This window comes from Parasteatoda tepidariorum, chromosome 8 (assembly GCF_043381705.1).
Source record: "Parasteatoda tepidariorum isolate YZ-2023 chromosome 8, CAS_Ptep_4.0, whole genome shotgun sequence".
NCBI lineage: Eukaryota > Metazoa > Arthropoda > Arachnida > Araneae > Theridiidae > Parasteatoda > Parasteatoda tepidariorum.
The window spans coordinates 68,487,244-68,515,129 of NC_092211.1; the positions used below are offsets into that span (position 1 = coordinate 68,487,244).

The 27,886-nt window shown below is 29.3% G+C and overlaps 1 protein-coding gene across 4 annotated transcripts in view; it reads right to left on the reverse strand.

Annotated features, from left to right (window-relative positions):
* The window catches only part of LOC107448750 (discoidin domain-containing receptor 2), a 607,770-nt gene that overhangs the window by 20,252 nt on the left and 559,632 nt on the right, over positions 1 to 27,886 (reverse strand). For all 4 annotated transcript variants that reach the window (XM_071184184.1, XM_043046729.2, XM_043046731.2 and 1 more), the window contains 2 exons: positions 18,557 to 18,704; positions 3,627 to 3,806 (listed from right to left, as the gene is read on the reverse strand). In XM_071184184.1, coding sequence (XP_071040285.1) covers positions 3,627 to 3,806; positions 18,557 to 18,704 — 328 coding nt within the window. The remainder of the gene's footprint in view (positions 1 to 3,626; positions 3,807 to 18,556; positions 18,705 to 27,886) is intronic.

The following is a 27,886-nucleotide window of genomic DNA, read 5'->3' on the forward strand; positions in this document are numbered from 1 at the left end:
CTTTTCCTCCTTTATTTATTTTCTCTATTTTCTATAGAATGTGTCGCCAGCAGTGACATAAATAACACCCCCGCAGAACCACAGTGAAGGGAAGAAGCATTAAGGGCGGAGACGCCTTGAAATTATTACAGAAAGTTCCATATTTATGAATCTGACTAAGGGGCTCGAGTCATCGTAAGTACGCCACTGGTCGATGACGCTTTTTTCTTTACTTTTTCAGTGACCAATGCTTTTAAGTGATATTTTTGCTAGTAACAACACGAATTTGTCGTTAAAAATACGTATAAAGAGCACGTGTCAGTATAATGATACACCGCAATTCTAACTTGTTTAGGAGAGCTTTTTTAGAATCAAAATCAAAATTTTTATATAGACCAGGAGTTTCCAACTTACATGTGGCCGGGGGCTGCAATTAAAAACACCAGTCAAATGGCGGGTCGCAACTGTATCAAAATTTTATATGGGACTCTTTTATGTTTGAAGAAACATTAACTATTACTGTCAGATTTTTATCAAGTTGTACAAAACAAAAGTATTGAATTGCAAATTAAAATAACAAGTAGATTTTTACCTGAGAAAGAAATTTTTCGCACCGTTTTTATGTTAAATTTCCCAGAAACGAAGAAATTAGGTTTCTTTTGTAACGAAGCAAAGTACTTTAAACCCATATAGACTTTTTACGAAAATTTACCGCAAAAAATGACAACTAATATATTTTAGTTCGTGGGCCACAAAAAAAGGTTTGGCTGGCGGGTGTGGCTCGCGGGCCGCCAGTTGGTAACCACTAATACAGACATTATGATTCCGTGTTTTGTACTGTATAGGGAAATTTCCGGAAGTTTGCAAAGTAAAGATTTGAGCCTCGATGGCTCAGAGGATAGAGCGTTCACTTTCCAATCAGGTGAACCGGGTTCGAATCCCAACGATGACTGGTCGATACAATTCCGTATCCGGCTTGCACCGACCACAGTGNGGATCAGTATAATTATACACCGCAATTCTAACTTGTTTAGGAGAGCCTTTTTAGAATCAAACATCAAAATTTTTATATAGACCAGGGTTTCCAACTTACATGAGGCCGGGGGCCGCAATTAAAAACACCAGTCAAATGGCGGGCAGCAACTTTATCAAAATTTTATATAGGACTCTTTCGTGTTTGAAGAAACATTAACTATTACTGTCAGATTTTTATCAAGTTGTACAAAACAAAAGTATTGAATTACGAATTAAAATAACAAGTAGATTTTTACCTGAGAAAGAAATTTTTGCACCGTTTTTATGTTAAATTTCCTAGAAACGAAGAAATTAGGTTTCTTTTTTAACGAAGCAAAGTACTTTATACCCATATAGATTTTTTACGAAAATTTACCTCAAAAATTACAACTAATATATTTAAGTTCGCGGGCCACAAAAAAAGGTTTGGCTGGCCGGATGTGGCCCGCGGGCCGCCAGTTGGCAACCACTGATATAGACATTATGATTCCGTGTTTTGTACTGTATACGGAAATTTCCGGAAGTTTGCTAAGTAAATATTTGAGCCTCGATGGCTCAGAGGATAGAGCGTTCACCTTCCAATCAGGTGACTGGGTTCGAATTCCAACGATGGCGGGTCGATACGAATCCGCATCCGGCTTGCACCGACCACAGTGCTGACGTGAAATATCCTTAGTGGTAGACGAATCATGAGTTAGAGTCTTATGGGCTAGAGTACCCAGGCTAACCGCGGGACGTTCTCGTGGTCTTGTCTGGCCCATGTAACGCAAATGCGGGTTGGCTCCATCAAAAAGTCCTCCACGAAGGCGAATTTCTCCCAATACTCGATCCAGGAGTTCCCTTGTCTTCTGGATTGGGTTCAAAATTACAAGGCTACGGAGTTGAACATTAGTAGTCGTCAATCCAAAAACTGGGTAGGCTGTTCAACGACTGTTATAAAATTATTAAAGTAAGTATTTGGAAACAATACTAATGTAAAAAGTTAGGTTTAAAAATTTCTATTTTTGTGAAAGTGTGACTTATAAAAAAGTTGCCTCTAATTGCTTAAAACTAATTGCCTTGCCCTCTCATACAATAAACATTCTATTAAAATTATTTAAAACTAATTAGTTCAGTTTTAATTTAGGACTCGCTGCTGTTATAATGGTAAATATCTTATTCCTACCTTAACGAGTGAAGTATAGTGTTAGATAAACTGGTTGAAATGCAAAATAAAATAATTATTATATTTCGATTCTGAATTTCGCACTCTAATGAAAACAATAGTATATATCTGGTCAATATATGAATGGAACAAATTTATTGTATGTGCTGATTGGCAGTTATTTTTTGATGAAAAAATGATACTTTTTTTTAAAAATAGAGGTAGATATTGAAAATGACGAAACATTTGTTAAAAATGATGAACAAAAATTGGCTACTTTAAGTAAACTATGTTTGTTTTTATGCGGAATATACACTGAATTCAACAAGTAGAGCGAGATTTTTATTTGCAATTTTAACATTTTTGTGGAAGATTGTTTCGATAGACAGAGAGAAGGCTTTGAAACTGATTGAAAAGTGCTGTCCTAGGTCTATAATTTTTCTAATACTTAAAACCTTTCCTATACTATTATTAAATCTTACACATATTTTTGAAATAATATATATATCGAGTTGACAAAAATCCTTTCTAATCAAATTTGATGATCTACGAAGCATTGGCAAAAATTAAATCTAGGACTGCTTATTTCCTGATCCATCAAAAAAATCTTGCGCAAAAAATTTAAAAATTGCAAATCAAAGTCCTGCTCTACTTGTTTATTTCCAATAAAAACAACACATTAAGTTTTCTTGTATGAGACGTGAGTGTAAAAATGTGCCTAAACAGTTTTGAAGGTGAAAATAAAAACACACGATGTACTTGCTGAATTCAGTACATAATCTCAATAAAAGCAATGCAAAAAAGTTTTTTTTATGAGACGTGAGTGTAAAAATTTGCCTAAGCAATTTTGAAGGTGAAAATAAAAACAAACGCTGTACTTGTTGAATTCAGTACATAATCTCAATAAAAGCAATACATAAAAGTCTTTGTATGAGACGTGAGTGTAAAAATTGGTCCAAACATTTTTGAAGGTGAAAATAAAAACACACGCTGTACTTGTTGAATTCAGTACATAATTTCAATAAAAGCAATGCATAAAAGTCTTTGTATGAGACATGAGTGTAAAAATTGGTCTAAACATTTTTGAAGGTGAAAATAAAAACACACGCTGTACTTGTTGAATTCAGTACATAATCTCACCGTACATAATCTTCAGTACATAATCTAAACCGTACTCGTTGGATTCAGTACATAATTTCAATAAAAGCAATACATAAAATTGTTTTTTTTTATGAGACGTGAGTGTAAAAATTTGCTAAAACATTTTTGAAGGTGAAAATAAAAACACTCGCTGTACTTGTTGAATTCAGTACATAATCTCAATAAAAGCAATGCGTAAAATTCTTTGTGTGAGACGTGAGTCAACACCACTATGTTTAATTAAATATGTTTGGATGACAACAACTAAGATGAATATAATATAAATAAATAAATAAAAAGAGCTTGTACAATACACGTTAATAGGAAAATGAGTAATCAATCAAGTTACCTTTTCCGAAACCCGTGTTGTCCACCCGGAAGTTGTCCTCTCCTTTCAGCCCATCGGTCAACTGTCCCAGACCGCCATGGAGATAACTGTCATCCTTAATACCGTCATAGATCTTGTCCGACAGGTTAATGTCTATTCCTCTCCTCTCACCCTGTGGCATGGCATAGGACACAAGACCCTCTGCAACAAGACACCCGTGTTAATAGATTAAATTGATCATTTTGAGGAAATCTCAAATAGTTCATTATTTCTTCACTCTCCAAACTTTCCGAAAAACATTTCTTAAAGATCGAATTCTTTAGATAATTGAAGAGCTTAGTGGAAGAAAGTTCTGAGCGACATTTTTCTGCACTTAAGAAACACCAGTTTATAGCGACTGTACCGAAGAGATTTTTCCATTAAAAATTGTCTTACTTAATGCTCTGAAAGGAAAATATTGAGTTCTATTTGCATAAAAAGTGGTACCTCTATTTAGATCATAGAATCCGTTCTAATGGATATCGATGAAATTCGGTACGTACATTATAAGGACTACACATAAATAAATGCTTCGTATGTAAAATAAACAGCGTCCTCAAAAAACTGGTAGCAAAATATCTAAAAGAACATTCGAAAACTCACCTCCTTATGTTTTTTAATAAAATTCTTTTGATAAGAGAATCCCTGCGATGGATATTTGTTTTAAGAACATGAATTTTAAAAGATAAAGCAGTTAATTTTCACATATTTGTATAGAAATTTTACTACCAGTTTTTTAGCTTCTGGAGGATGATGACCAGCATATTCAGATGGACCACGTTGTATGACCCAACCATTGTCAAGCACCTATTCTTGTTTTTTGGTAACACTGGTTGGATTGGTAACACTGCTTAAATTTGAAACTCATTACATTTGCAGCAAAGTTTTCAGAAATATGTCCTGTTAGCAGCAAAAAAATTTGTTATTTTAATAAATTTGATTAAAAAAAGACCTAAATTTAGAATTTAATGTTCGGAATTATTCATTATTTTAGAAAGCACTCTTTGCATTTTAAAACAGTGCCATGATTCAGAGAGTACTTTCATTGTTTACAATAAAAAAAGAACATTCTTAAAAAAAGAGAGGAAAATAAACGAAAGCATTTAAACATAAATATTGAAGATAGTATTGACATTCATTTCGCAAAAGCACACATAAAGAAGTTAGTACATTTATGTCTCACTAAAAGGAAAAAGAAGAATTTAAAAACCACTAAAAAGGTTAGAGTTTTTAAAATTTTCTAAATACATAAATAAATTTCGAGAAATATAATTTTAAATAAATTAAATTATTCAAAAAAATTAAAGCGCAAAGATATACTTGATGAAAAATTATTTAATCGGAAAACTTCGACAAGATTTCAGCGGTTGAAATGATCCATTCTCAAGAGGATGAGAAAAACAAATTATATTTAAAATAAGAAACCACTAATCCAACGAAATAAATAAAAAAAAAAGTGAAAAACAAACAAGAATAACTGTGTTAGTCGAGGAAAACGACGATGACCATTTTTTCTCCCTAAATAACTTTTAATGTTTTTCCTTCATCAAGTATAGTTTGTCATATTTAAATACTAATTTCATAATTAGAGATAATTAAAGATAAGTATATTTAAGATAAATATAATAATTAGAGATAAATATAATAATTAAAGATAAACATAATAATTAAAGATAATTATTATAAGATAATTATCTTTATAATTATTATAAAGATAGAGATAAAATCTGAGAATTATACGATATGTTTGATCAATAATTTATCACGTTAAAATAAAAGAGCAACAAATTCAAACGTGACAAATGAAAACAGCATTCACTCATTTTCCCCAAAAGCTTGTCTCCAGAAACTTAATCGCTTCTAATAAGCAAAGCTTAAAGACACATTAAGACATTCGATATTTCAGCACCTTCTCAAGATACTTTAATAGAACAGCTCCCCGGGAGACGTTTTCCTAAATCGTTCCCTCCATATTTAACAATTTACCACAAACAGTTTGTATCGTTAAACTTAAGACCAAAGCATCTTTCTCCAAGAAATAGTTTCGGAGCAACGCACGCACTTCAGCAGAATCTTAACGGATACTTAAATCAGTAATAATTCCCATAACACTCGTAACGATTGCAAACCTGGACCCATAATGATTCGTGACTAAGTGTTCGAATCAGGATAGTCTTGAGTTTCCGGAAGTAATGGCCAGGAGATACTAGATTGCCGATGAGATCCTCTGCAACATTCGATAGATAACGATAATTTGTCGCCTGTGGTTGGATTCATGCAGCAGGTTCTGCACTTAATTATCTCAGCCGCATTCTGACTGAATCAATGACGGCGTGCCATAATCGAGGGTTAAGCAGTCAACAAACGACATATGCGTTTGTGAATTTTAACTGGCGATGCGGAATTTCGAACGCTACTATTGAGAACATTCTGGAGTGTCCAATTACGGTATGAGGAATTGGTATTTGAACTGTATTTATGATTGAGGTGATGGCTTACAGTGCAAATTGGAAATGCGTTTTGGATAGAAATATTGGCGAACGCATTAAGCGGTTGCTCTTTAATTCATTTAAAATGTATGGATTCCATGATTTTCGGTAGTTAAGGTATGAAACTACAGGCTATTGAAGTTGGTTAATGCTTAAAGCAAATAAAATCGTTTATTTTTAAAACGACCTTTTTTTTTATTTGGAATTTTGATACATGTTTTAATTCCTAATTTTTAATCCCCTAGTTATTACGTGAGCGCATGACGGGGGTGGGGACGCGTGATTTGCTTATTTTTGCCGACAGGAGAAGAAAAGAGGTATGAGCAATGCTTACGTAAGAGAAATTAAAGCCCCTTTATCTTCGGAATTCAAAAGTGAAATAAAAATAACAACAAAAAAAATTAAAATTTAGAATAAAAATAGGATTGGAGGAAATTTAAAGGAAAATAAAAGGTCAAGATTAACCATTTTGAACCCAAAAAATCTGGAAAAATATCCCCCCCCCCTAAAATTTTGTAAAATTAATTGAATTGTGTATTTTGTTTACATATTTTATTTGAATGTCATCCTCAAATTAGATAACTACTATATATGTCAGAGTTGAAGTACATTGCGACATGCTTACGTAAGCAGGGAAGGAGTTTGGGATTTGCTTATTTATGTTGCCTTAGGGGGGTATTCAAATTTGTCAAAAATATGCGTACGTAATATTTTAACGGTACCTTATAGGAATCTGAAAAAAATTAACTACTCTTTGTTTTGACAAAATGCACCAAAAATGTTTTTATACTCATATTTAAAAACAAATCATAAAAAAGGATCTTTATCTTTTAAAAAAGTAACATTATTTATTTATTTGCTTATTTTTTTAGTTATTTTCTTAATTTATTTCCGTAAGAGATATTGCTCAGTAACAAAACAAAGGAGGCATAATAATAGGAAATAATAACAGCAAATAAAGGAGTTATTTTTTACTTTTACAACCAAAATTAACTTTTACAATAAGTTTAATTTAAAATTCGTTTTTCTAATTTTTTGAACTATTGAAGATTGTCTATTTCTCAAGAACTAATCATGGATAACTTAAGAAAATCGATAAAAGTGGTTTTTTGAACCAAATATGAACAAAAAATGATAAATATATTTTTTAAACAAAACAAACTGCTCTGTAATTAATGCTAACTATTAAGTACGCCGGATGTTCCATTAGGTCCACCTTCAACAAATATTTTTAAAATCTTTTTTGAAAAATTTAGTCAAAAATTATACACATTAGGGTATTTTTATAGAATTCTATTTCCATTTTTCGTTTGCAAACTTAACGTTTTGTATTTCAAATCACTTTTGTTTCTTTTCATTCACGTGCTGCAAGTATTGAAAATGGGAAATTTTTGAGTGCAAAGAAATTTGCGGACTATTATTTCCAAATTGTATATTTTTGAAGCGAATGATGTTTTAATAAAGAAGTACCTTACAGTTTTAGTTTCTTGGGGTGATTTATTTAATATACATTACGGGTTGTTACGTTATTATATAAACGTTATTATGCAAACGTTATTTTATAAACCAAGACGCTATTACATACGTTAGTATATAAACCAAAATAAAACTAGAATATCATAGAAACTAGAATATCATAGAAGCTAGAATGTCATAGAAATAACTAGAATATCATAGAATATATAAAGAATTACAACTTCAGAATGCGAGACAGAAAATATCCAAATCAGTTTTACTGCTTGATGAAACACGGAAATGTTTGTAGTAATCATCATTCTACTCCAATCTGTTTCGTGCGTCAATGTTTCAATGTTTTTAGTTACATCTTATTATAAAATTATAATATATATATATNGTTGTAATTGTTTTGTTATATATATATATATATATATATGGTGATATATATCGTTTCGGCGCATTTGATATTTGTTATTAAGATTTTATAGTTAGCAACAACCTTCCAATGCTGGATCGAAAATGAATCGAAATAGATAGAAAAAAAAATGAATTGGTTCTTAAGACTAATGAACATTTAATGAGCCGTAACGACATTACTTTCTGATCCCCCATTCAGAAAAAAAGTATAGTTAAAACCCCCAGAATATGGTAAAATTTTCCATGCTTCTGGCTCTATGGGAACACCAAAAAGCTTAGGTAGTAAGTAAGGTGTTATAATATGTGATAAAAAAGTAAGGTGTTATAATATGTGATAAAAACTAATAAAAATTTACCAAATGAATGGTTTAAATAGCGTATATTTTGATTTTATAAACCAGTATGCTTTTTAAATTTATTTTCTCTATTTATTTACTTATTTATTTTACCAAAAATTTCTTTAACATACTGTACGGTAATTTCACTTGAATTTCTTTTTCCGTATACTATGCAGTATTTCACTATTTCTGTCAATTCCATATTTTTTTTTTAATATTTTACTATTATTATGATAGTGAAAATTATTGAAACCTCAATAAGACTTCTCGAAATCGTAAACTATAAATGTTTGAAATTCCCCTAATAAAATGTTCCTACTTTTAATAAAAAAAAAATTTAGCAAAATTATAAAAAAGTAAACTTTCTACAACATAAAATGAAATTTATTTTCTTTAAGTTAAATAGAAAATGAAACTCTTATTATGAATTAAAATGAAACTCTTAACTTAAGTTTTTAAGCAGTTGCAGTAAATACACTTGATATATGTAAGTAATTTGAATAAGTTTATGAAAATAATTTTGAATATTACAACGCTTTTCATAATTATTTTTAGTTAACAACTTGAAAAAAAAACTTAAGAACTAGCTTTAAATTTTTAATGCATTTTGAATGAGTGATTAAATTAATTATCTTCAAAGCTTGTAGTACGGTTAGAAGTAAGAGAAAAAAATATATTTTCATTATTCACTACTTTAATCTTATGCGATCTCTTTGGCGATTCATTATGCTGCATAAAAACGCAAAGCTTTGAGAAAACTCCAATTAATTTTAATCTCTTTTTTAAGCTTGAACAATTTCGTAATAATTTAACAGTAAACAAAACATTTAATATTCGCGTACTTAATGTTTTGGATAAAAGAAATTTCTGGAAAAGCGTTTTTTTTTGTTATAATACAATAATAAGACCCTAAAATTATATTACTTTTTTTGTTGTGATGTTTAGAACATAAGCTTAAATATTCGTAGTTGAATGTTATTTAAAAACAAAAGCTTATCTGGTAATGTTTGCGTTTAGTTAAAATGTCGTGATCTGTTTCGGAAAATATTTTTTGTTTCTGCTTTTGCGTGTTTAGAAGATAATTAGTTCTTGTTCCATTTTTATTTTAGGTAATCCGTGATCAAAATATTACACAAATATTTCAAATATGTAATTTATTCAAAATGTCGAAAATGAATTAATAGAATAATATAAAATGTTTAATGATAGACAGATATAAAAATAATTATTTTTTGTTCCAATTTTCTTTTAATAAAGTTGTAATCAACATATTACATCTAAATTTTGTGTGTAATTTATTTACAATCTTAAGAATAAATTAAAGGAATTATAAAATAATATAAAACGGGTAATATTAGACAGATACAATGATAATTAATTCTTGCTCCAATTTTCTTTTAATTAAAATCGCAATCAAAATATTAAATCAATATTTTTGTGCGTCATTTATTCAAAATCATACGGATGAGTAAAGAATTTATAGAATATAAAACGTGAAATGTTAGACTTATATAAATATAATTATTTCTTTTTCCATTTTTATTTTAATTAAAACCGTGATTAAAATATTAAATCCATATTTTTACGTGAAACTTATTTAAAATTTTAAGAATGAATTAAAGAATCTCTAGAATGATATAAATCTGCATATAAGTATAAACGTGTAACGTTTAAACTATAGAGGAAAAAACTATATAAAATTATAACTATACTATATATATTTAAACTATAGAGGATTCTGAAAAGAAATATTTAAAATATTTTAAACTATAGAGGGAAATATTGTTTCTGCATATAAGTATAAACGTGTAAAGTTAGACACTTAGAAAAAAATATGATACACTAAATAGGTTCTGAAAAGAAATATTTAAACTATAGAGGAAAAAACTATATGAAACTATAACTATACTATATATATTTAAACTATAGAGGATTCTGAAAAGAAATATTTAAAATATTTAAAACTATAGAGGGAAAATATTGTTTATCCAAAAAGCTACACGATTATTTAAGAAAAATTATATTATATTGCTACAGTGGTGGACAAAATTAAGAGATGGAAAGCATTTTCGCACATTCATTCGCACATGCAAGATACCCGCACACCGCTCCATGTGTTTGAAAATGGTTCCGTGAATGCCCAGAGGTACAAACAGGAGGTCCTAGAGCCTTATGTGCGTCTTTTCAGGGGCGCTGTTGGCCCTGAGTTCATTTTTATGGAAGACAATGCGCGACCACATAGGGCTCTCATGGTTGATGAGTATCTGGAAAGCGAGGATATTCAACGAATGGATTGGCCAGTCAAATCCCCTGACCTAAATCCTATTGAACACACTTGGGATGCTCTTGGGAGAGCTATTGCGATGTGCCTACCACCCCCAGAACCATTCTGGAGTTAAAAATTGCTCTGGTGGAAGAATGGGAGGGTCTTCCACAAGTCCTCCTTTACTCCCTTATTAACAGCATGCATACTCGTTGTGCATGCTGTCTGTCTGTCAGGGGTGAAAATACACCATACTAGAGGCAACACACACTGTACAAGCCTCACTTTTATTGTCATCTTTTATCCTTAAGTTCAGATTACATTGGATTCATTGGCAATAGGTTTTGCCAGTGACTGGCACTTTCATTTTTGTTTTGCATACTTTATTATCATGGAATAAGCTATATCCATACCAAATTTCATTTATTTATATTCAGTATTTTTTGAGATATTTGGGAAAATGTCTTCCATCTCTTAATTTTGTCCACCAGTGTATTATTTATAGATTTATAACTATTTACTATTTAGAGCTATTACGCTATTCGATTCAAAAATTAAGAAAGCGTGCTTATAGGAAAAAAAATAGTTATCATTAATAATTGCGAAGCCTTAAAATTAATTTTTAACTTAAATTGAATACAGGAGTTAACTTGTGTAAGAGAATTCAGGGTATAGCAAGAAGTATAAAAGAACATTCTCCCTGTGAATCACCAAGTACCAAGAGTACCAAGTACGTTGTTTCAGCATGCTGCTTAGGTGTAAGTAGTTGCTCCCATTTTTGGGATTAAGATACACTAAAATTTTTTATACTGCACAAACATGTTAGAGCTTTGTTGACCTTTACAAATTCCTAATTCCTTAGATATTTAAACAAGCATACAGGATTTTTATGTGTTGGTTTAAGGGGATACTGGACGCTAAGAGTGAGAAAAATCTTTCAAACATCAATTATTTGATTTTTGATTTATTAAAAAAATTACACTTACTAATTACACTTACTTATTAAAAAATAAAATTTTACTAAATAATCTTCTAAATAAAATTACACTTACTAAGTAATAGGCAGCAAATCGTGTTTAAATCAGAGTTTTTCATACAGAGTTATAAAATTATGAATTTGAAAAGGTTCATACTTCAATAAGTAGTTCTAGTTGATGAAGTTGATTTCTCTCGTAATGAGATTTTTCAATGTTCTCACAACTTCAAAAAGTTTCTCGCGTACTAGTTTTTGTTTTATTGTTATCAAAACAATTTTCAGATACTCTTCGATGTGTCTTTTTTAATTCTAAATGCATTTCATTAACTCAATATCTTAATTTAATTTTTTAATAGCTGAACAAACATAAGTGAGGCGTGTTTTTTGAAGAAAATTAAAAATTTAATGCCTAGTTACGTTATATTTTTACAAGCATACCATAATCACTTAAACTTATTCAAGTACTCATAAACAATGTAATTGGTCAAAATTTAATAAAATAAAAATTTGTCCGCAATTACCTACAATTAAAAACCATGCTTTCAGCTATAACTTTAAAGTTAATTATAATTTTTTTTCTCGAAAACTCTGTACACAAACTTCTATTAACAACACTAATATTAATTATATATTAGTAGTGTAATTCTAATAACACTACTACTATTCTGTTAAAATTTAAAAATGATTGAATAAAAATGGCACTTTTTTATTTTGAGTGCCCTGTGTCCCCTTAAAATGTATTATTCAAACGTTATACTTATTATCTACACTATGTTGAGAATGAAAGTGCTACACTCTACACTTCCTTGCCTAGTGAAGTACTGAGAATGTTCTTTGACATTACTTCATGTAAAGTAGTTACCGCCATTTTTTATATTCAGTTGGGCTAAAATTTATAAATACAGTTAGATACGATGCTCATAAGAGTCGATAAAGTTATTTTTTTGGATACAATATGAAGTAAGAATCAGTTTAATTTAGAATGCCTATATATGGGTCATTCTCACAAAAACAGTCATTTTTTTNGATACGATGCTCATAAGAGTCGATAAAGTTATTTTTTTGGATACAATATGAAGTAAGAATCAGTTTAATTTAGAATGCCTATATATAATATTTCTTGAAATAAAATAAATTTGTTCATCAGACATACCCAGATACAAATCACAGAGAGAATATTAATATGAATTCGAACAAGGCTAAGAAGCGGATAAAAATTAAACTTTAAAAAATTATTTACAACAATTGAGAAATTTAAATAATTTTTTTATGAGTTATATTTCGCATTTTTCTTTATTACTTAACTTAAAACATATATGCCGTTTACAACACTATTTTTCTTCTGTTACTCTGAACTGCTAAGCATCGTGCGAGGCGAAAAGAAACTTTCACCATCTCGACAATAATTAACAATCTACCGTTGTCGCCTAACGGCTGCCAAACATACGCCAAAATTGGCGAGTATAATACATGAATGGAGAATCTACATCTGAGCTTGGAATAAGCTTTATCAATTATTGGTGTTAAGATTTAATTACATCCATTTAAGTGCATATAAATGCTTGATTCGGTATTAATTTGAAATAAAAGAATCATTGACACAATTTTTAGAGTTTTGAACAACAAATTCGGATAAGTATTACACAATACTTTTTGCAGTGTATTATACCCTGTATAATATAGAATATATTCCTCAAGATACTAAATTTTCCGAATCAAATATTGATAATGGTTTTACTTTAAAAAAATGATAAAAACATATTGATTTAAGGATCATTTTCGATAGTATTGAAAAATATTTCAAAAAAACTTTAAAGGTGCCAGAAACTTGTACATCCTATTTTGTAGTGTTATTAAACTTTCCCATATAAGGTATTTCGTCACCCATGCTCTTAATTCATTAAAAAAAATTTTTTTTCTCAAAAACATAAGAAATAGTTCAGAAAAATTGAAACTTAATCAAAACTTGATGAATAACTATGGAAGAAAGAAAGATTAAAAATATCAAATTTCACATGATTGCCAAACGAAATTGAGATGAACTGAAAGCCATCATGAAAAACATTATCAAATCTCACCAGGCAATCAGACTGGTTTTGATAGCTTAAATAGAGTTTTATTTAATAGAGTTTCATCAGATTATGATAATAATATTATGATATGATAGTTATTTTTTAGTTTAATACGAGTCTACTTATTTTTATATTATTTTCACTTCATTTTTAAAAAACGCTTTTTAAAAAAATAACAAGAGTGGTGATTAGAAAACAATGTAGAAGTAAAAAGATATTTTTAACTTGTTTTTAATTTTTTTATTTTTCTACCCCACTAAGTTTAATAGATTTGATAATTCATTGCTGTATTCATTTTAGAAAATATCTTCCCATAAAATAAAATAGTTCAAAGATCGAAAATACAAAACGTACACAAAAACTTTATACTCACTGTATTTTTTTTCAATGCTTCATTATATAAAATGAATTGCTTTTTATGAAAAATAATATAATGTCTTATTTCTAAATCTTCTTTTTAGGGCATTTAATGATTCTCAAAGTATAGATAAGTTTCATGATGAGTAAAAATTAAAAAAAAAATTTCTTAATTTTATTTTTAAAAATTCTTCTTTTGAGTTCAAGCTACTTAAATTTTTAAAACTGGAAAAATTTAATTGGTAAGGTTGTTTTGTAAAGGATCTTAATAAAAAAAAAGGAAGGGATTAATCTTGTAATAAATTCACTCATGATGGTTCTTAATTATTGATTATTCATGCATATAATTAACATTTTAGTTTAATTAATATCGGAACTAAATTTTGCGGAGGATTATTTTTCTAAAATGAAAATGATTAATTCCAACTGAAATCGAATTAGGATTTTTTAAATTGTCACCGAATTAAGATGTGCAACAATTTGCATATTTTTTTTGTTTAAGATTGAATAAGCAGTAAGTTTCAAAAATAATGTTTAAACATCATATTTATGTACACAATATATCAATATTTACATACATGAATGTATATAATCAAATATCATATTTTATCCCACATTTTTTTTGAACCACTTAGTGTTAGATTCATATTAATTAACCTAACTAAATTTCTCAGAAGTTCATTTTAACTCTCAAAATTAAACTAAATTATTTGGGAAAAGAATAAAATAAAAGAAATAACAGTTTTTATTAAAAAGATTGAAATTAAATTGTTTATAGAAACTCCTAAGTGGGGGATAAAATCTTACAACACATAAACATGAACTTTATAATAACTTGTTTCGTTTTAATTGTTTCTTTTGTTAAATGTTATGTTTTTGGTAATTTTTTTTTCACAAAAAGCTCTTTCATGTAATTTTGATTAAAGAATTTTGGTTAAATTTTTATTTAAATATGTTAAAACAGAAACATATGTGATATAAACTGACCTTCTTTTCAACTTGAATTCGTAACTATTATTTTTAGTTATTTATAATTATTTATTTGATATTAAAGTCAGTTATTGTATATTTAAAGTATTACTTTATTCTTTTCAAATATTTTAAATTTAATTACAGGAGTTAATAAAAAAGTGATACCTGTCATATTTTACTTGAATGTCCTCAAGCGAAATTTACATGATTTACTTGAATGAACATGATTTATTTGTTACTTTGAATGCCCTTAAGCAAAATTTACATAATTTTCATTTTATTTTAAATAACCCTAAATAAAATGCTCGTAAACAAAATGCTCCGTAAAATGCTCGACTTCGTGCGCAGGTAGTCGGGCTACCAAAGCAGAGGAGTCATCCCCTCTGCAGAGAATCAAAATTGCGATGGCATGTCTTCGGATCATCCTCAAGGACGTTTCCCAGACAGTCGCCAATAGCCCATTGTGCAGCTCTAGTGTGACGTAAATAAAATATTATACCTCACCAGTAAGTACTTTAAATGCTTTTTCAGAAAAGTTTTCGAGCAATAAATTTTCTCAATAATTTTTAATGCTTTTTTTAAAAAGAAATTATTATACTAAATTATTATAACTACAATTACTATACGTATTTAAAATACTTTAATAAGTTATTTTAAGTACGTCCTCGAAAATATTATTTTTAAGTACTTCTGCAAACTTTTTTTCAATTCATTTTCTTTGAAAAAAAAATAAAGATATCTGTCATAAATAAAATACACAGAATAATTGTTTCTAATGAATAAGAAGCTTAAAAATTTTAAAATTTGCTATTCTTATAACTCAAGTGTAAAAGTATAATAAAACGAGACTATTTAAACATGCTTTGTTCCAACCCTTCCAGGAAAAAAAAAAAGAAATATTTGAAAATGCCTATTTTCTGAGATATAAATTCTCGAAACATATACGAAAGCTTGAAGAGTGAGAAAAAAAAGTAGAAGAGGGAAAAAACGTTCGAAATATGAAATATTTTTTGCGTTCTTCTCTGAATGGCATCGTTTCTCGCTGTCGTCTGGGAGAAATGGGACAGAGACAAATAAATTAAAGGTGTCAAACTGTCATTCCGTTTTTCAGATGCTTATCCTAATTTATGAATGCGACTGGAAAGTTTGACAAGTTACGAAAATGTTTCAAAATAAACATGAAAATTGATTTAAAAGTATCAAAATTCATACATATTTTTAAAATACTTAACAGTTGGAAATAGTTTTGAAGATGAAAAATTTGGATAAGTTCAGTAGAGTTTTTATTTTGTTTTTTAAAGATCACTTGCTTTTAATCTTTCATTACTTTTTCTGAACTTCGGTTACAAAAATGTCTTGATGTCATGAAAAAATCTAAATTAATAGCGTGCTTGGTATGTTGCTAATCGAAAAAACCTCTTCCATTGGAATAAATTTGATCGTATTAGCTTTAATAGTTTATAATAAATAATTTGATGTATATACATCAAATCGAACCTCGATACCACGAACTTTGATAACATGAATTTTTCGATATCAAGAAAAAAGATTTCAGTGAACCTCAATTTCACAAAAAAATATAAAAATATAATAATATAAAAATATAATAATATGAAAAAATAGAATAACTAAAATATTTTTCTTGATTTCTGAATAATTTAAAATGCTTTTCTTGAATTCCTTTCCTTAAAAATGTTATTCCTTTTCTCAATTGTATGAATCATTTCTTAAAACCATAAGAAGAAGAAGTCACCATGTATTGAAGAAATTGATCAAATTTTATATTCTTAAAGAAGTTAACATGAAAGGTGTGTGTATATGGTAAGAATATTTGTTTTTAATATAGGGATAAACTTACCTATTTTATAAATATAAAAAATAAAAGAAAAACTTATATTTACGAGGAAGTAGTTACTGTAGGCTGACCATTCATATTTAGTATGTGGTGATTGGGAAGGACTAAAAACATTTAAATAGGTAAACATCTATAAACCACACAGAAGATTCTTCTTCATAACTAAACATTAGAGCGGCAGTGGCTTAGGGGACAGAGCGCCGACCTCCCATCGAGGTGCGCCCGGGTTCGAATTCAGGGGTTGACTTGTCATGCTAATTCTGCTCTTGGCTCGCACCGACAACAGTGCTGCCATAGTTACTTTATAGTTATTTTTTATTATATGTTATTTTTGTTTTGTTTTGCTAAAATAACAGATCTAGTTTGTAAAAACAACTGTACTTATCTACTTAATAGGGTGTGTATTTTTCTGTGAAATAAACGGTTTTATACTGGCAATCCAGCTAACAGTTTTTTTTCCTGTAAATTTCAAAAACAAATTCCACACTGCAGAAAACAAAGATGAAGAAACAGAAGAAATAAAAATTAAAAAAAAACGCAAAATTAAATAAAAATTAAAGATATTGACATTGTTTGATATAAATGTTTATTTGAAGTAATGTTATGTAACTTTTAAAATGTCAGTACAGTTATTTTTTTAACTGAATTGTTACAAAAACATATTATTTTGAATTAAAATAGGATTTTCATTAGCCTGGTATATCACGAAATGCTTAGCGTCTCTCTTCGAGTTCGTAATATAGTTGCTTGACTGCTGAGCGTTCTGTAATGGCTGATCTTAATATATGTATTTTTAGAAACCTCGTCAAAAATAGCGCCAAAAGATGCAAATTAGATTACGTAAATTTATATTTAAGTGAGGAAGAAAACGTTATCAAATTCTAATGACTCACTATTGAGGAAAGCGGTACTGAATATTTCAAAGCCTGTTTTATTGCTACGGGAAATAGAAAGGAAGCGAAAGGCTTTTATTCGAAACACTAAGCTTCATCGTGGAATCAAACTGATCCTCATTACGAAACGAGAAATTTCTATGACGTTTTCTGTTTCCTCATCACTTAAATACTGATTTGTGCCTCCGTAATGTGTGAACTTTTTTTTACTTAATTTTTGACAAGGATTTTAAAAAATATATATCAAGGGTGCTGATAATGAAACACCCAGTATATTTTTAAACTGATTTTTACCGTTATGTGAAGTAACTAATAAACTTATGACTATACGAATATTACAAAAAGCACCAATTTTACTTTTCCTTACCTTAATGTTACTTTTAAGCAAGGTATGTCTTATGGATATTTCTGAATCATAAGTTTAAAAATCTGAATCATAAGTTTTTCTTTTGATTTCAAGGGTTCTGATTTCTTCTTTTAACTAAAATAGCAGTACTGCTTTTCTGTTAACTGCCTTTTTTATTCTGGTAACCAGAATAAAAAAGTTAAAGAAACTATTTCTGAAAAGTTTTTAGATGTTGATTCATAAAGTAGATCTTGTATTGTTATTTTTTTCTCTAATAAAACAAAAAATTAAGAAAAAAATTGTAACATAATTATTTAAATTAGTTATTATCCAAATTAGTAATTAAAAATACGTAAAATATCTAAGGTAACTATCTAAATAAGTAATAATCTGAAGTAAATATCTGAAGTAATTATTAAAAAAAAGAGTCAATTTATTAAAAACTGCAATCAAAACGTAGACATAAGACTTCTTACCATTCCAAAGACAACCATACAGCTCAACTCTCATGCAAATTGTTCGAAGATGAACGCTGTAGGGCACAAATCGAATTTTTGATGCAATAATGGGTGGATCTACTATTCTTTTTACAATGGTGTAGGTGTTGGTATTTCCTTCGAATATCTGTAATGAAAGAGAGAGAATCCTACATTAAAATATCATTCTCAAACGATCTAGAGAAATGATCAAAAGATAAAGATAATGAAGCATTGCTTTATTTTACAAATAACACATTCTTAGAATCACATGCAAGTCAAATTGATTTTTTTTATTCGAATAGTTTGTTATGAAATAATATTCTAAACAATTTCTCTATTCCACTTTGATTGCAAGATATAAATTATTAAAAATGTAAATTTGGGAAAGGAGTTCGTGAGTTCGTAGCATCAACAATATGAGATAAGGTTTTTCACAGGATCTGTCGTCACATGAAATGATTTTTTTTGTGAATAATATGTTATTTTCATAACTGCTGTGAGTTTGCAACAGTTACTGTTAGGTCAAGTTTAGCCTGTTTTTAACCAGCGCCCTTTATGTTGGCTGCAAAATGTCAATATGGATAGAAGCCACAGTTTTAGGAAAATGAAAAGCACTTGTGACTAAGTTTTCAATATTTAAAAAGTTGCTCAAACGCTACATTATCTGGGCTCAGAGAATAATAAAAAATTTATAACTTTTTGTGACTCTTTTTTTCCCTCGTGAAAATACTTTGAAAAGCATTGTAAAGTTGGCGAAAGAGCTTTGAAAAAAAATGTTTAGTTGGTGAAAGAACTTTGAAAAAACATTGTTCAGTTGGCGAAACAGATTTGAAGAACTTTGTTCAGATGGTGAAAGAGCTTTGAACGACATTGTTGGGTTGGCAAAAAGCTTTGAAAAACATTGTTCAGTTGGTGAAAGAACTTTGAGAAACATTGTTTAGTTGGCGAAAGAGATTTGAACGACATTGGTAGGTTGTAAAAACATTGTTCAGTTGACGAAAGAGTTTTGAAAATCATTGTTAAGTTAGCGAAAGAGCTTTATAAATCATTGTTAAGTTGGAGAAAGAGCTTTTAAAGACATTTTTAAGTTCGCGGAAGAGCCTTAAAAAACTTTTTTAAATGGTAAAAGAGCTTTAAAAACGATGTTTACCGGAAAAACTTTGAACAACATTGTTAAGTTGGGGAAAGATCTTTGAAAAACATTATTAAGTTGTTATTAAGTTATTATTAATCAAACAATTTAAGCGTGTAATGGGTACTATTTCCTACAAGATTTAGTGAAGAATTGTGTAACTACTTTAATACGAAGGACTTGGGATGAAAGAACTAAATTTTTTTCTAAATTTAAATAACTATCCTAAACAATGTGCGTTCCTAAAAAATGTGGCGTATATTTTCCCAAATCCTACATTAAGGCTCTTATACTATCAGAGCTGACCTATTTATTAAGTAAAACTTATTTGTTGTGGTTATGTTAGAAATTCCGAAAAAAACTGGAAATTCAGTGAATATTTCCTTAAAAAAATTAGTGACCTTATTAGAAGTTAAGTGAATATTATGGCAATGCAATGAATGCTCTAGAAATAGATTAAAAATTTAGTTAATCATCTAGAAAATAAAATAGAAACATTTTCTTTAATCATAATTTATATATTTTTGAGTAATATCAAATCTAACACTTGCATTTTAAGTTTGTCCGTTAAAAAAACAAAGAAACCAAAAAAATTAGGAGGCTATACGTGGAAGTTTTAAAGAAAAAAAAATCCCAAACCTACTCAGTGAATCAAGTCGTGTACCTGAAAATCAATAAAAACTTTTGAATAACATAGTTTCCATTAGATTTCCAAACTCAAGAAAAATAGAGGAAGAAAAAAAAAATCGATTTCCATCGCTTCTGGAAAAAGCCGAAAAAATTTGAATTTTCCTAGTTTTTCTTTCCGCGCACACTAAAATGAAATAAAACGGGATCAGCTTTTCCTCTAAATTCCAGAATACTCTCTCTTTTTCTCTCTTGAAAATTGATTACAGGGATGAGTAAGAACTTTTTGAAAGAGGCTTCGGCTACCCAAATCCATGAGATCTTTTATGCAAATAAGATCAGAAAAGGCATAACATTGATTCCCATCTAATTGGATGTAAATGGAGGACATATTCTGGCACTTTTCCCCCACCTATTTGGCGCTTGAGGCTTGAAATACTGATGAGTTACGCCAACAAAGTATTGAAGTTTTGAAATTTAGTTCACACAATGCAAAGTCACGCTTAAGAAAGGGGTTGCCGGTGATTGTAAGGGGAGGGGTGAATAAGCTCTCCAAGTTTTCAATGGGAGGCTTGTTTTAGATGTGTTGTCATTCATTGTGCAAATAAGAGTACTCAACAATTTTGCTCATTAAGCGTATAATTAGTTTTATCGCCAAATAAACTATGTGTTTGGGAAACTGGATTCTAAATTACGGGAAGCTTTGTAATAAATTATAATTTACTCGAATAAACAATCAGAACAAAGCTTTGATATGTCAAATATTCCAGGTTATTTTGATAATTCAGAATAATATTATGATGTGAAGAGGTGCAACGTTAGTGAGAATGAATAATTGTTACGATTTGATAAACACGGTTGTTAGTTGCAAAAATAAAATGAAAGTATCTTTCTACAATTACGGGGATTCGATTTTTAGAAAATAAATAANTCTCAACTCTCGAATAAACAATCAGAACAAAGCCTTGATATGTCAAATATTCCAGGTTATTTTGATAATTCAGAATAATATTATGATGTGAAGAGGTGCAACGTTAGTGAGAATGAATAATTGTTACGATTTGATAAACACGGTTGTTAGTTGCAAAAATAAAATGAAAGTATCTTTCTACAATTACGGGGATTCGATTTTTAGAAAATAAATAATTTTTAGTATAAGGTGAAAAAAACAAAAGCAATTTAGGTACTGAAATTCTATCAGATCCAGTCATGCTTTAGTATTTTAATTAAGGGAACACGATAGATATGTCCGACAATAAGAATTCATTAGATCATCAATTGCTGCACATTGTTGGAACCTTGTACATACATTTATTTTCAATGACGCCCACTCCATAGCACTCACCCGCTGCATAGCGCTCGCTCATTCCACAGTGGTTCACTCCTTTACCGTTTGTCTCTCTCAGCTAACATGTTATTTCAAGCGGTCAATATTCATCGACTTTTTCCGTCTTAATATTGGTATTTTATTTTGCTTGAAATTAAATTAGAGAGAGAGAGATGATAGAGATTGAAGTTTAATTCTTTTCATTACTATGTGTGAAGAATTGCCAGTATTTTCGGCTAAAATTTAAATTTAATATTTAAAGTGGTATTAAAGTTTGGGCGTTATTTAATTTTTAGTTAAACAAATGTGATTTAAATTATTTTAATTACTGCTACACATAAATATATTAAATATATCCTTAAAAAATCCCAGGAATAATTTACGTTTAATTTTAAATGATAATGCAATTAAAATAATTTTTGCTGATGCCAGTTTATTCTTCATAATCGTTAAACTGCCATAAAAAAACTTTATTAAAAAGCAAACAGTTTGCAGTCATACCTAAAAAAAAAAAGAAGTCAAGTCAAACATTTAGTTTCACTTAAGTGAAAACGTTTTTGATGATTTTTTTAAATTTACTTGACAAATACTATGACTGAATCAATTCAGAACATTGTATGTTCACACTATGTCTGATGGCATTCTCGAATATTCATGGCGAATTTGGCAAGAATTTAGTGATGCATTTAAAGCATTTTTTTAGTCATACATAATATTGAAAATGCATCGAATGATAAGCTGAGTAAATGAAACAAAATTTATTTCACGCATGAATATTTACCACAATAAATTATTAAAAACAATATTGCAAGACTGGAGAGTTTTTCCAGTACTCAATTCTTTAGAGAACTTCGCAGTATATTTCTTAAAACCAGTACGGAATATTTTCTATGTAAAATACTCTATAGTTTGTATTGAGCCGCTGTGGCTCAGGGGATAGAGCACTCGCGTCCTAATCGGTGAACCGGGTACGATGCCAGCGATAGCTGGTTGATTTGAATTCCGCACCTAGCTCATACCGACAGCAGTGCTGGTGTAAAATTGCCACAGTGGTAGACGGATCGTGGGACGGATCGTAAGAGCCCCTTTGCCATCAGGCTAACCGTGGAAGGTTTTCCTCTCTATGTAACCCAAATGTAGCTTAGTTCCAACAAAAAGTCCTCCATGAAGGCAAATTTCTCCCAATACTTGATCCAGGAGTTCCCAGGTCTTCTGGATTGCGTTCAAAATTACAAGGCTACAGAGTTGAACATTAGTAGCCGTAAACCCTAAATTGGGTCGGCTGTCGACTGTAATATACCCTGCAATATATATGTTACCGGCAAAGTATGAAACGCCGGCATTGTATAGAATGCCTAGGCATTGTATAGAATGCTGGATGATTTTAGGCTAAGTATGAAATGTGAGAAGTATTACATACTTTCCCTAGGCATTGTATAAAATACCTAGGTATTCTATAGAATGACAAATGATATTTAGGCAAAGTATGAAAAAAACATACTGATGAGGTTAGTATGTAAATAATGTTCATTTCTCAAAAATAAAATGTTATTCCGAATGAGAGTGCCATTTAAAAAAAATTTATTCAAAATGCGTAAAGAAAAATGAAAGTTGTACAAAACATAATTTATGTCTTTCTTATTATGGGAAACAAAATGTTCACATGAAAAATTCACATTTAAGTCACAATTATTTTCAGTTTAGAAACAAATATTGCACAAAATATCCATTTCATCACCTTTACTAACATGGCTACAGAAGATTTTATACTTCTCCTGTTTCTCATTTGGCATTCTATAGAATGCCTAGAAAATGTGTGAAATATAAATCGTTTCATACATTGCTGGCTAGTTTTAGGTATTATATACAATGCCTAGGCATTCTATAAAATGCCGGATTTCAAACTTTGCCGGTAATATATATAGTTTATATATTACCGGCATTATATAACATTATTTATATATATATAGTTTGTACTCTCGATAGAGTAAAATTGCTTGTATTAAAAAAAATTTTGCAGCACAAATGAAAATTGATCCCAAAAAAAAAAGAAAAAAAAAACTTTTGAGAATGCGTGGCTGCAATGTTGGTTATGAAACTTTGTATCAGTTTTATAGAAAGTTTTTAAACAATTAAGTTTAAATGTAAGTCACCCCCTCAAAAGAAAAAAAAAATAATAATGAAGCATCCTGAATAACTTTTCACGTAATCATCATATCCTCACGTTCTACGACTTAATCTCATGGTTCGAGAATGCGACCTCAAATATGCTAATTAATTAGTGCAAACGATATTTTAAGTAATGGAATCATACACAGAAATGTACTTTCTCTGATTATATATACCTTGTTTTCCGACAGATTCGTACTTATGACCCTCAAAATATAGGGAGTAACCGCTCTCTAGGAAATATGGTCCTAATAGTTTGGCACGGAAAGCGGTCCAAACTTTGAACTGCTTAACTTTAATTTTACTTTTTTCGTATTTTGCTATAATTTGAGAATATTTAACACCAGTTTAAAAATTTTTGCACCCAACTATAAAATTCAATTTATCTAAAGAAAATTCTACGCAAAAAATAACTTTTTAGGTTTTTATTTTTTCTTATTGTGTTATTTAATAATAACAGAAAAAACTTGAGTTGGAAGATACAAATTTTCTCTAACATCATTTTAAAAAACTAAATTTTGGATGGCAAAATACAAAATTAGAGCGAAATCGGTCGAATAGTTCCTGAGATACCTAATTTTAAAAATACATATTTTTACTTTATACGATGCAAGTACCGCATTTGCCAGATTTTATCACATACTATAGAATCATATTTAATTGTTAATTTTACCAAAATCATTACCAAAGCGCTTCGGTAAAAATTATAGAGAATTTCGGTATTGCGAAAGAGTCAGGAACTCGGTAAATTTTATCATATTCTGGCAGTTGTGACCTTAATGTTTTCTCAGTGTAAGAACCAGAAAAAAATACTCGGAAAAGAGGGAGACAAAAACTTAGATGGTTTGATTGCCGCCTATCGAAAAAGATTTAAAATTATTAAGATGTAAATGCAAAAAAAACTCAGCTAAGGATAACATGGAATGGAATTCTGATGAAGGACAGAACCCACCTGGAGCTGTCATGCCAGTGAAGAAGGAATCAAGGATAAAAACAGAAACGCTTTAAAATGTATCGAAATTTAAAATATCGTTTTATTATTTTAAGCGCTTAAAAAGTCAGGTATAAAACCAACCAATACTTTAAAATCTACCAATCATTCATGGATTTCATTTTATTTCAATATTTTAAAACCATTGGGGGGGGGGGGGGAAGCATAGAGTTAAAACCGCGTACCATCTTCCTAAATATTTAATTCCATTGAGCTATTTTTTGACAATTCATTGCACCAATAACGTCTGTAATATTTGTATTGATTTTGATATTAGACACGCGCTGCCATTAAAAGACTATTTTTCTAATACCTCCTCTCAACTTTGGAAATTGAATATTTAATTAGGTCGTTAGGTACTTGAATTATGGAAGCAATATGAAAATGACCTGCTTTTATGGAGTTTGGAAATTTGTCCGGATAATGATGAAATTGTAATTTCTACATTGAAATAGTGTCAGACACTTTTCAAACAAGTTGCTCCGTCGCTATTGAGGAATAAATTAGTCTTTTTGAACTATCGCCATTCAATCAATAAAATGTGTGAATATATAAGCGTTGCAATAGAGGTATTTTTTATAATAGTTAGATTGCCGCTATCGATACAGCCAAGAGTGGAATAAATTAGTCTAGATGAGCTAACACAATGAAATATTAAATTGTGTGAATATATAATTTTGCAGTGGAGATATTTTGATGATAATTGAAATTTTGATGATAATTGATAACTGAAAGTTTAAATTTATACAGATAGAATATAGCGAGACAGAAATATCGATACATATTGCTGTTGATACCTTGCCGTTTTTGCCATGTGTATTTCAGATTGCCGCTATTGATACATTCAAGAGTACATAATCAGTTTGTTTGAACTAGCGCCGTTGAATCAATAGAATGTGTGAATACATAATTTTGCAGTAAAGATATTTCTGTGACAGTTGTACGAAAATTTAAATTTATACAGTTAGAATATAGCGAGACAGAAATATTGATACACATTACTGTTGATACCTTGCTGTTTTTGCCATGTGTATTTCAGATTGCCGCTATTGATACATTCAAGAGTACATAATCAGTTTGTTTGAACTAACGCCGTTGAATCAATAGAATGTGTGAATACATAATTTAGCAGTAGAGATATCTCTATGATAGTTGAATGAAAATTTAAATTTATACAGTTAGAATATAGCGAGACAGAAATATCGATACATATTGCTGTTGATACCTTGCCGTTTTTGCCATGTGTATTTCAAATTGCCGCTATTGATACATTCAAGAGTACATAATCAGTTTGTTTAAACTAACGCCATTAAATCAATAGAATGTGTGAATACATAATTTTGCAGTAGAGATATTTCTATGATAGTTGTATGAAAGTATAAATTTAAACAGTTAGAATATAGCGAGATAGAAATATTGGTACATATTACTGTTAATACCTTGCCGTTTAGATCACACCAGGAGTAGTTTAATTTACCAAGAGTAGTTTAGATCACAGTTATTGATACATTCAAGACTGGAATAAATTTTTTTTTGAACTAACGCCATTAATCAATAGAATGTATGAATATGCATACGTTCAATAGAGATATTTTTATAATAGTTAGATTGCTGCTATCTAAACAGTCAAGAGTGGAATAAATTAGTCTATTTGTGCCAATACATTTAAATGATAAATTGTGTGAATATATAATTTTGCAATTTATGATATTTGTATGAAAGTTTAAATTTATGTAAATAGTGAGCCAAAAGGAAGATATTAAAGGTTGGTCTCAAATATGTTAATAAGAGCTAACTATAAATTAATTTACGGAATCAGACATAAAAACGTATTTTTTTTTTAAAAAAAAAAGGAATTTTTTTGACGTATTTGAGTTCTTTGACCTTTAAAATAGTAATAGTCGCGTAATCCGGAATCTAAGTTTCATTAGTTTAGACAAGAGAAAAAAAGTTTAGCTCCCTGATGCTGATTTCTAATTTAGCACATTTTGCCAAGTTTTTTTTTTTTTTTTTTTTTAAATCTGTCATTAAAATAAAAGTTATTTAGAAACGAATTTATATTTTAGAAAGTTATTTAGAAAAGTTATTTAGTTATTTATATTGAGAAACTTTCGTGAGCTTTTTTTTACATTATGTTGATTTTTTTTTTTTTAAATTTTATAAATTTTTTTTACCAAAAGAAAACAGAAAAGTTCCTTTCTATTATTAATCTTCAAATCCTCTGCGGAATTGAAATATTAAGCGAATTTAAATCGAAATATTTGTGCTCAATCTTTTTATTTAATAGGTAGCTAACCAGAATTTTAAATATTTGTAATTTATTTGTTGATAGAAATGTGTTTTTTCTTAAATCTTAGTTTCCATGTTTAAACTTTTTAGGTTTTGGCCATATTTCTAAATTTTTCAAAGCTACTAAAATAAATTTGCAACCTTAATCACATCACGCAGATGGGGGGAGTTTTCAGAGGAAAATAATAATTTCAATTCAGCATATACACTTTTATAATATGTTTATAAATATTAATTGGTCTTACAAAATTGTGGTATATTGAAGAAAAGATCATTCAAGTTTAACATATCCACTTTTATATTTTGTTCATTGATATAAATTGGCTTATTAAACAACATTGTAGTAGGTATATAGAGAAAATGATAATTAAAATACAGCTTATCTACTTTTATAATTTGTTCATAAACATAAATTGATCTATTAAACGATATTGCACTTGGGGGAAATAATTTTAATTCAGCGAATCCACTTTTATAATTGTTTCATAAATAAAATTTTTTCTAATAAATAGCATTAAGATGTATTGAAAAAAAGATAATTTCAATTTAGAATATCCACTTTCATATTTTGTTCATAGATATGAACTGGCATATTGTTTTATCAATTGTACGTATCGATTGCATGTCTTGGGCTAATTGGAAAATCCAACTCTTTGTAAACTATCGATTAAACTTAGCAATGCACCTACAGCTGATTCTCACTGCAATATGCCTAACAAATAACGTTAGCACTTTGCAAGGATGCAGATCTTTGATGCATATGTCCAGTTAATTCAAAGATGTGAACCGGAA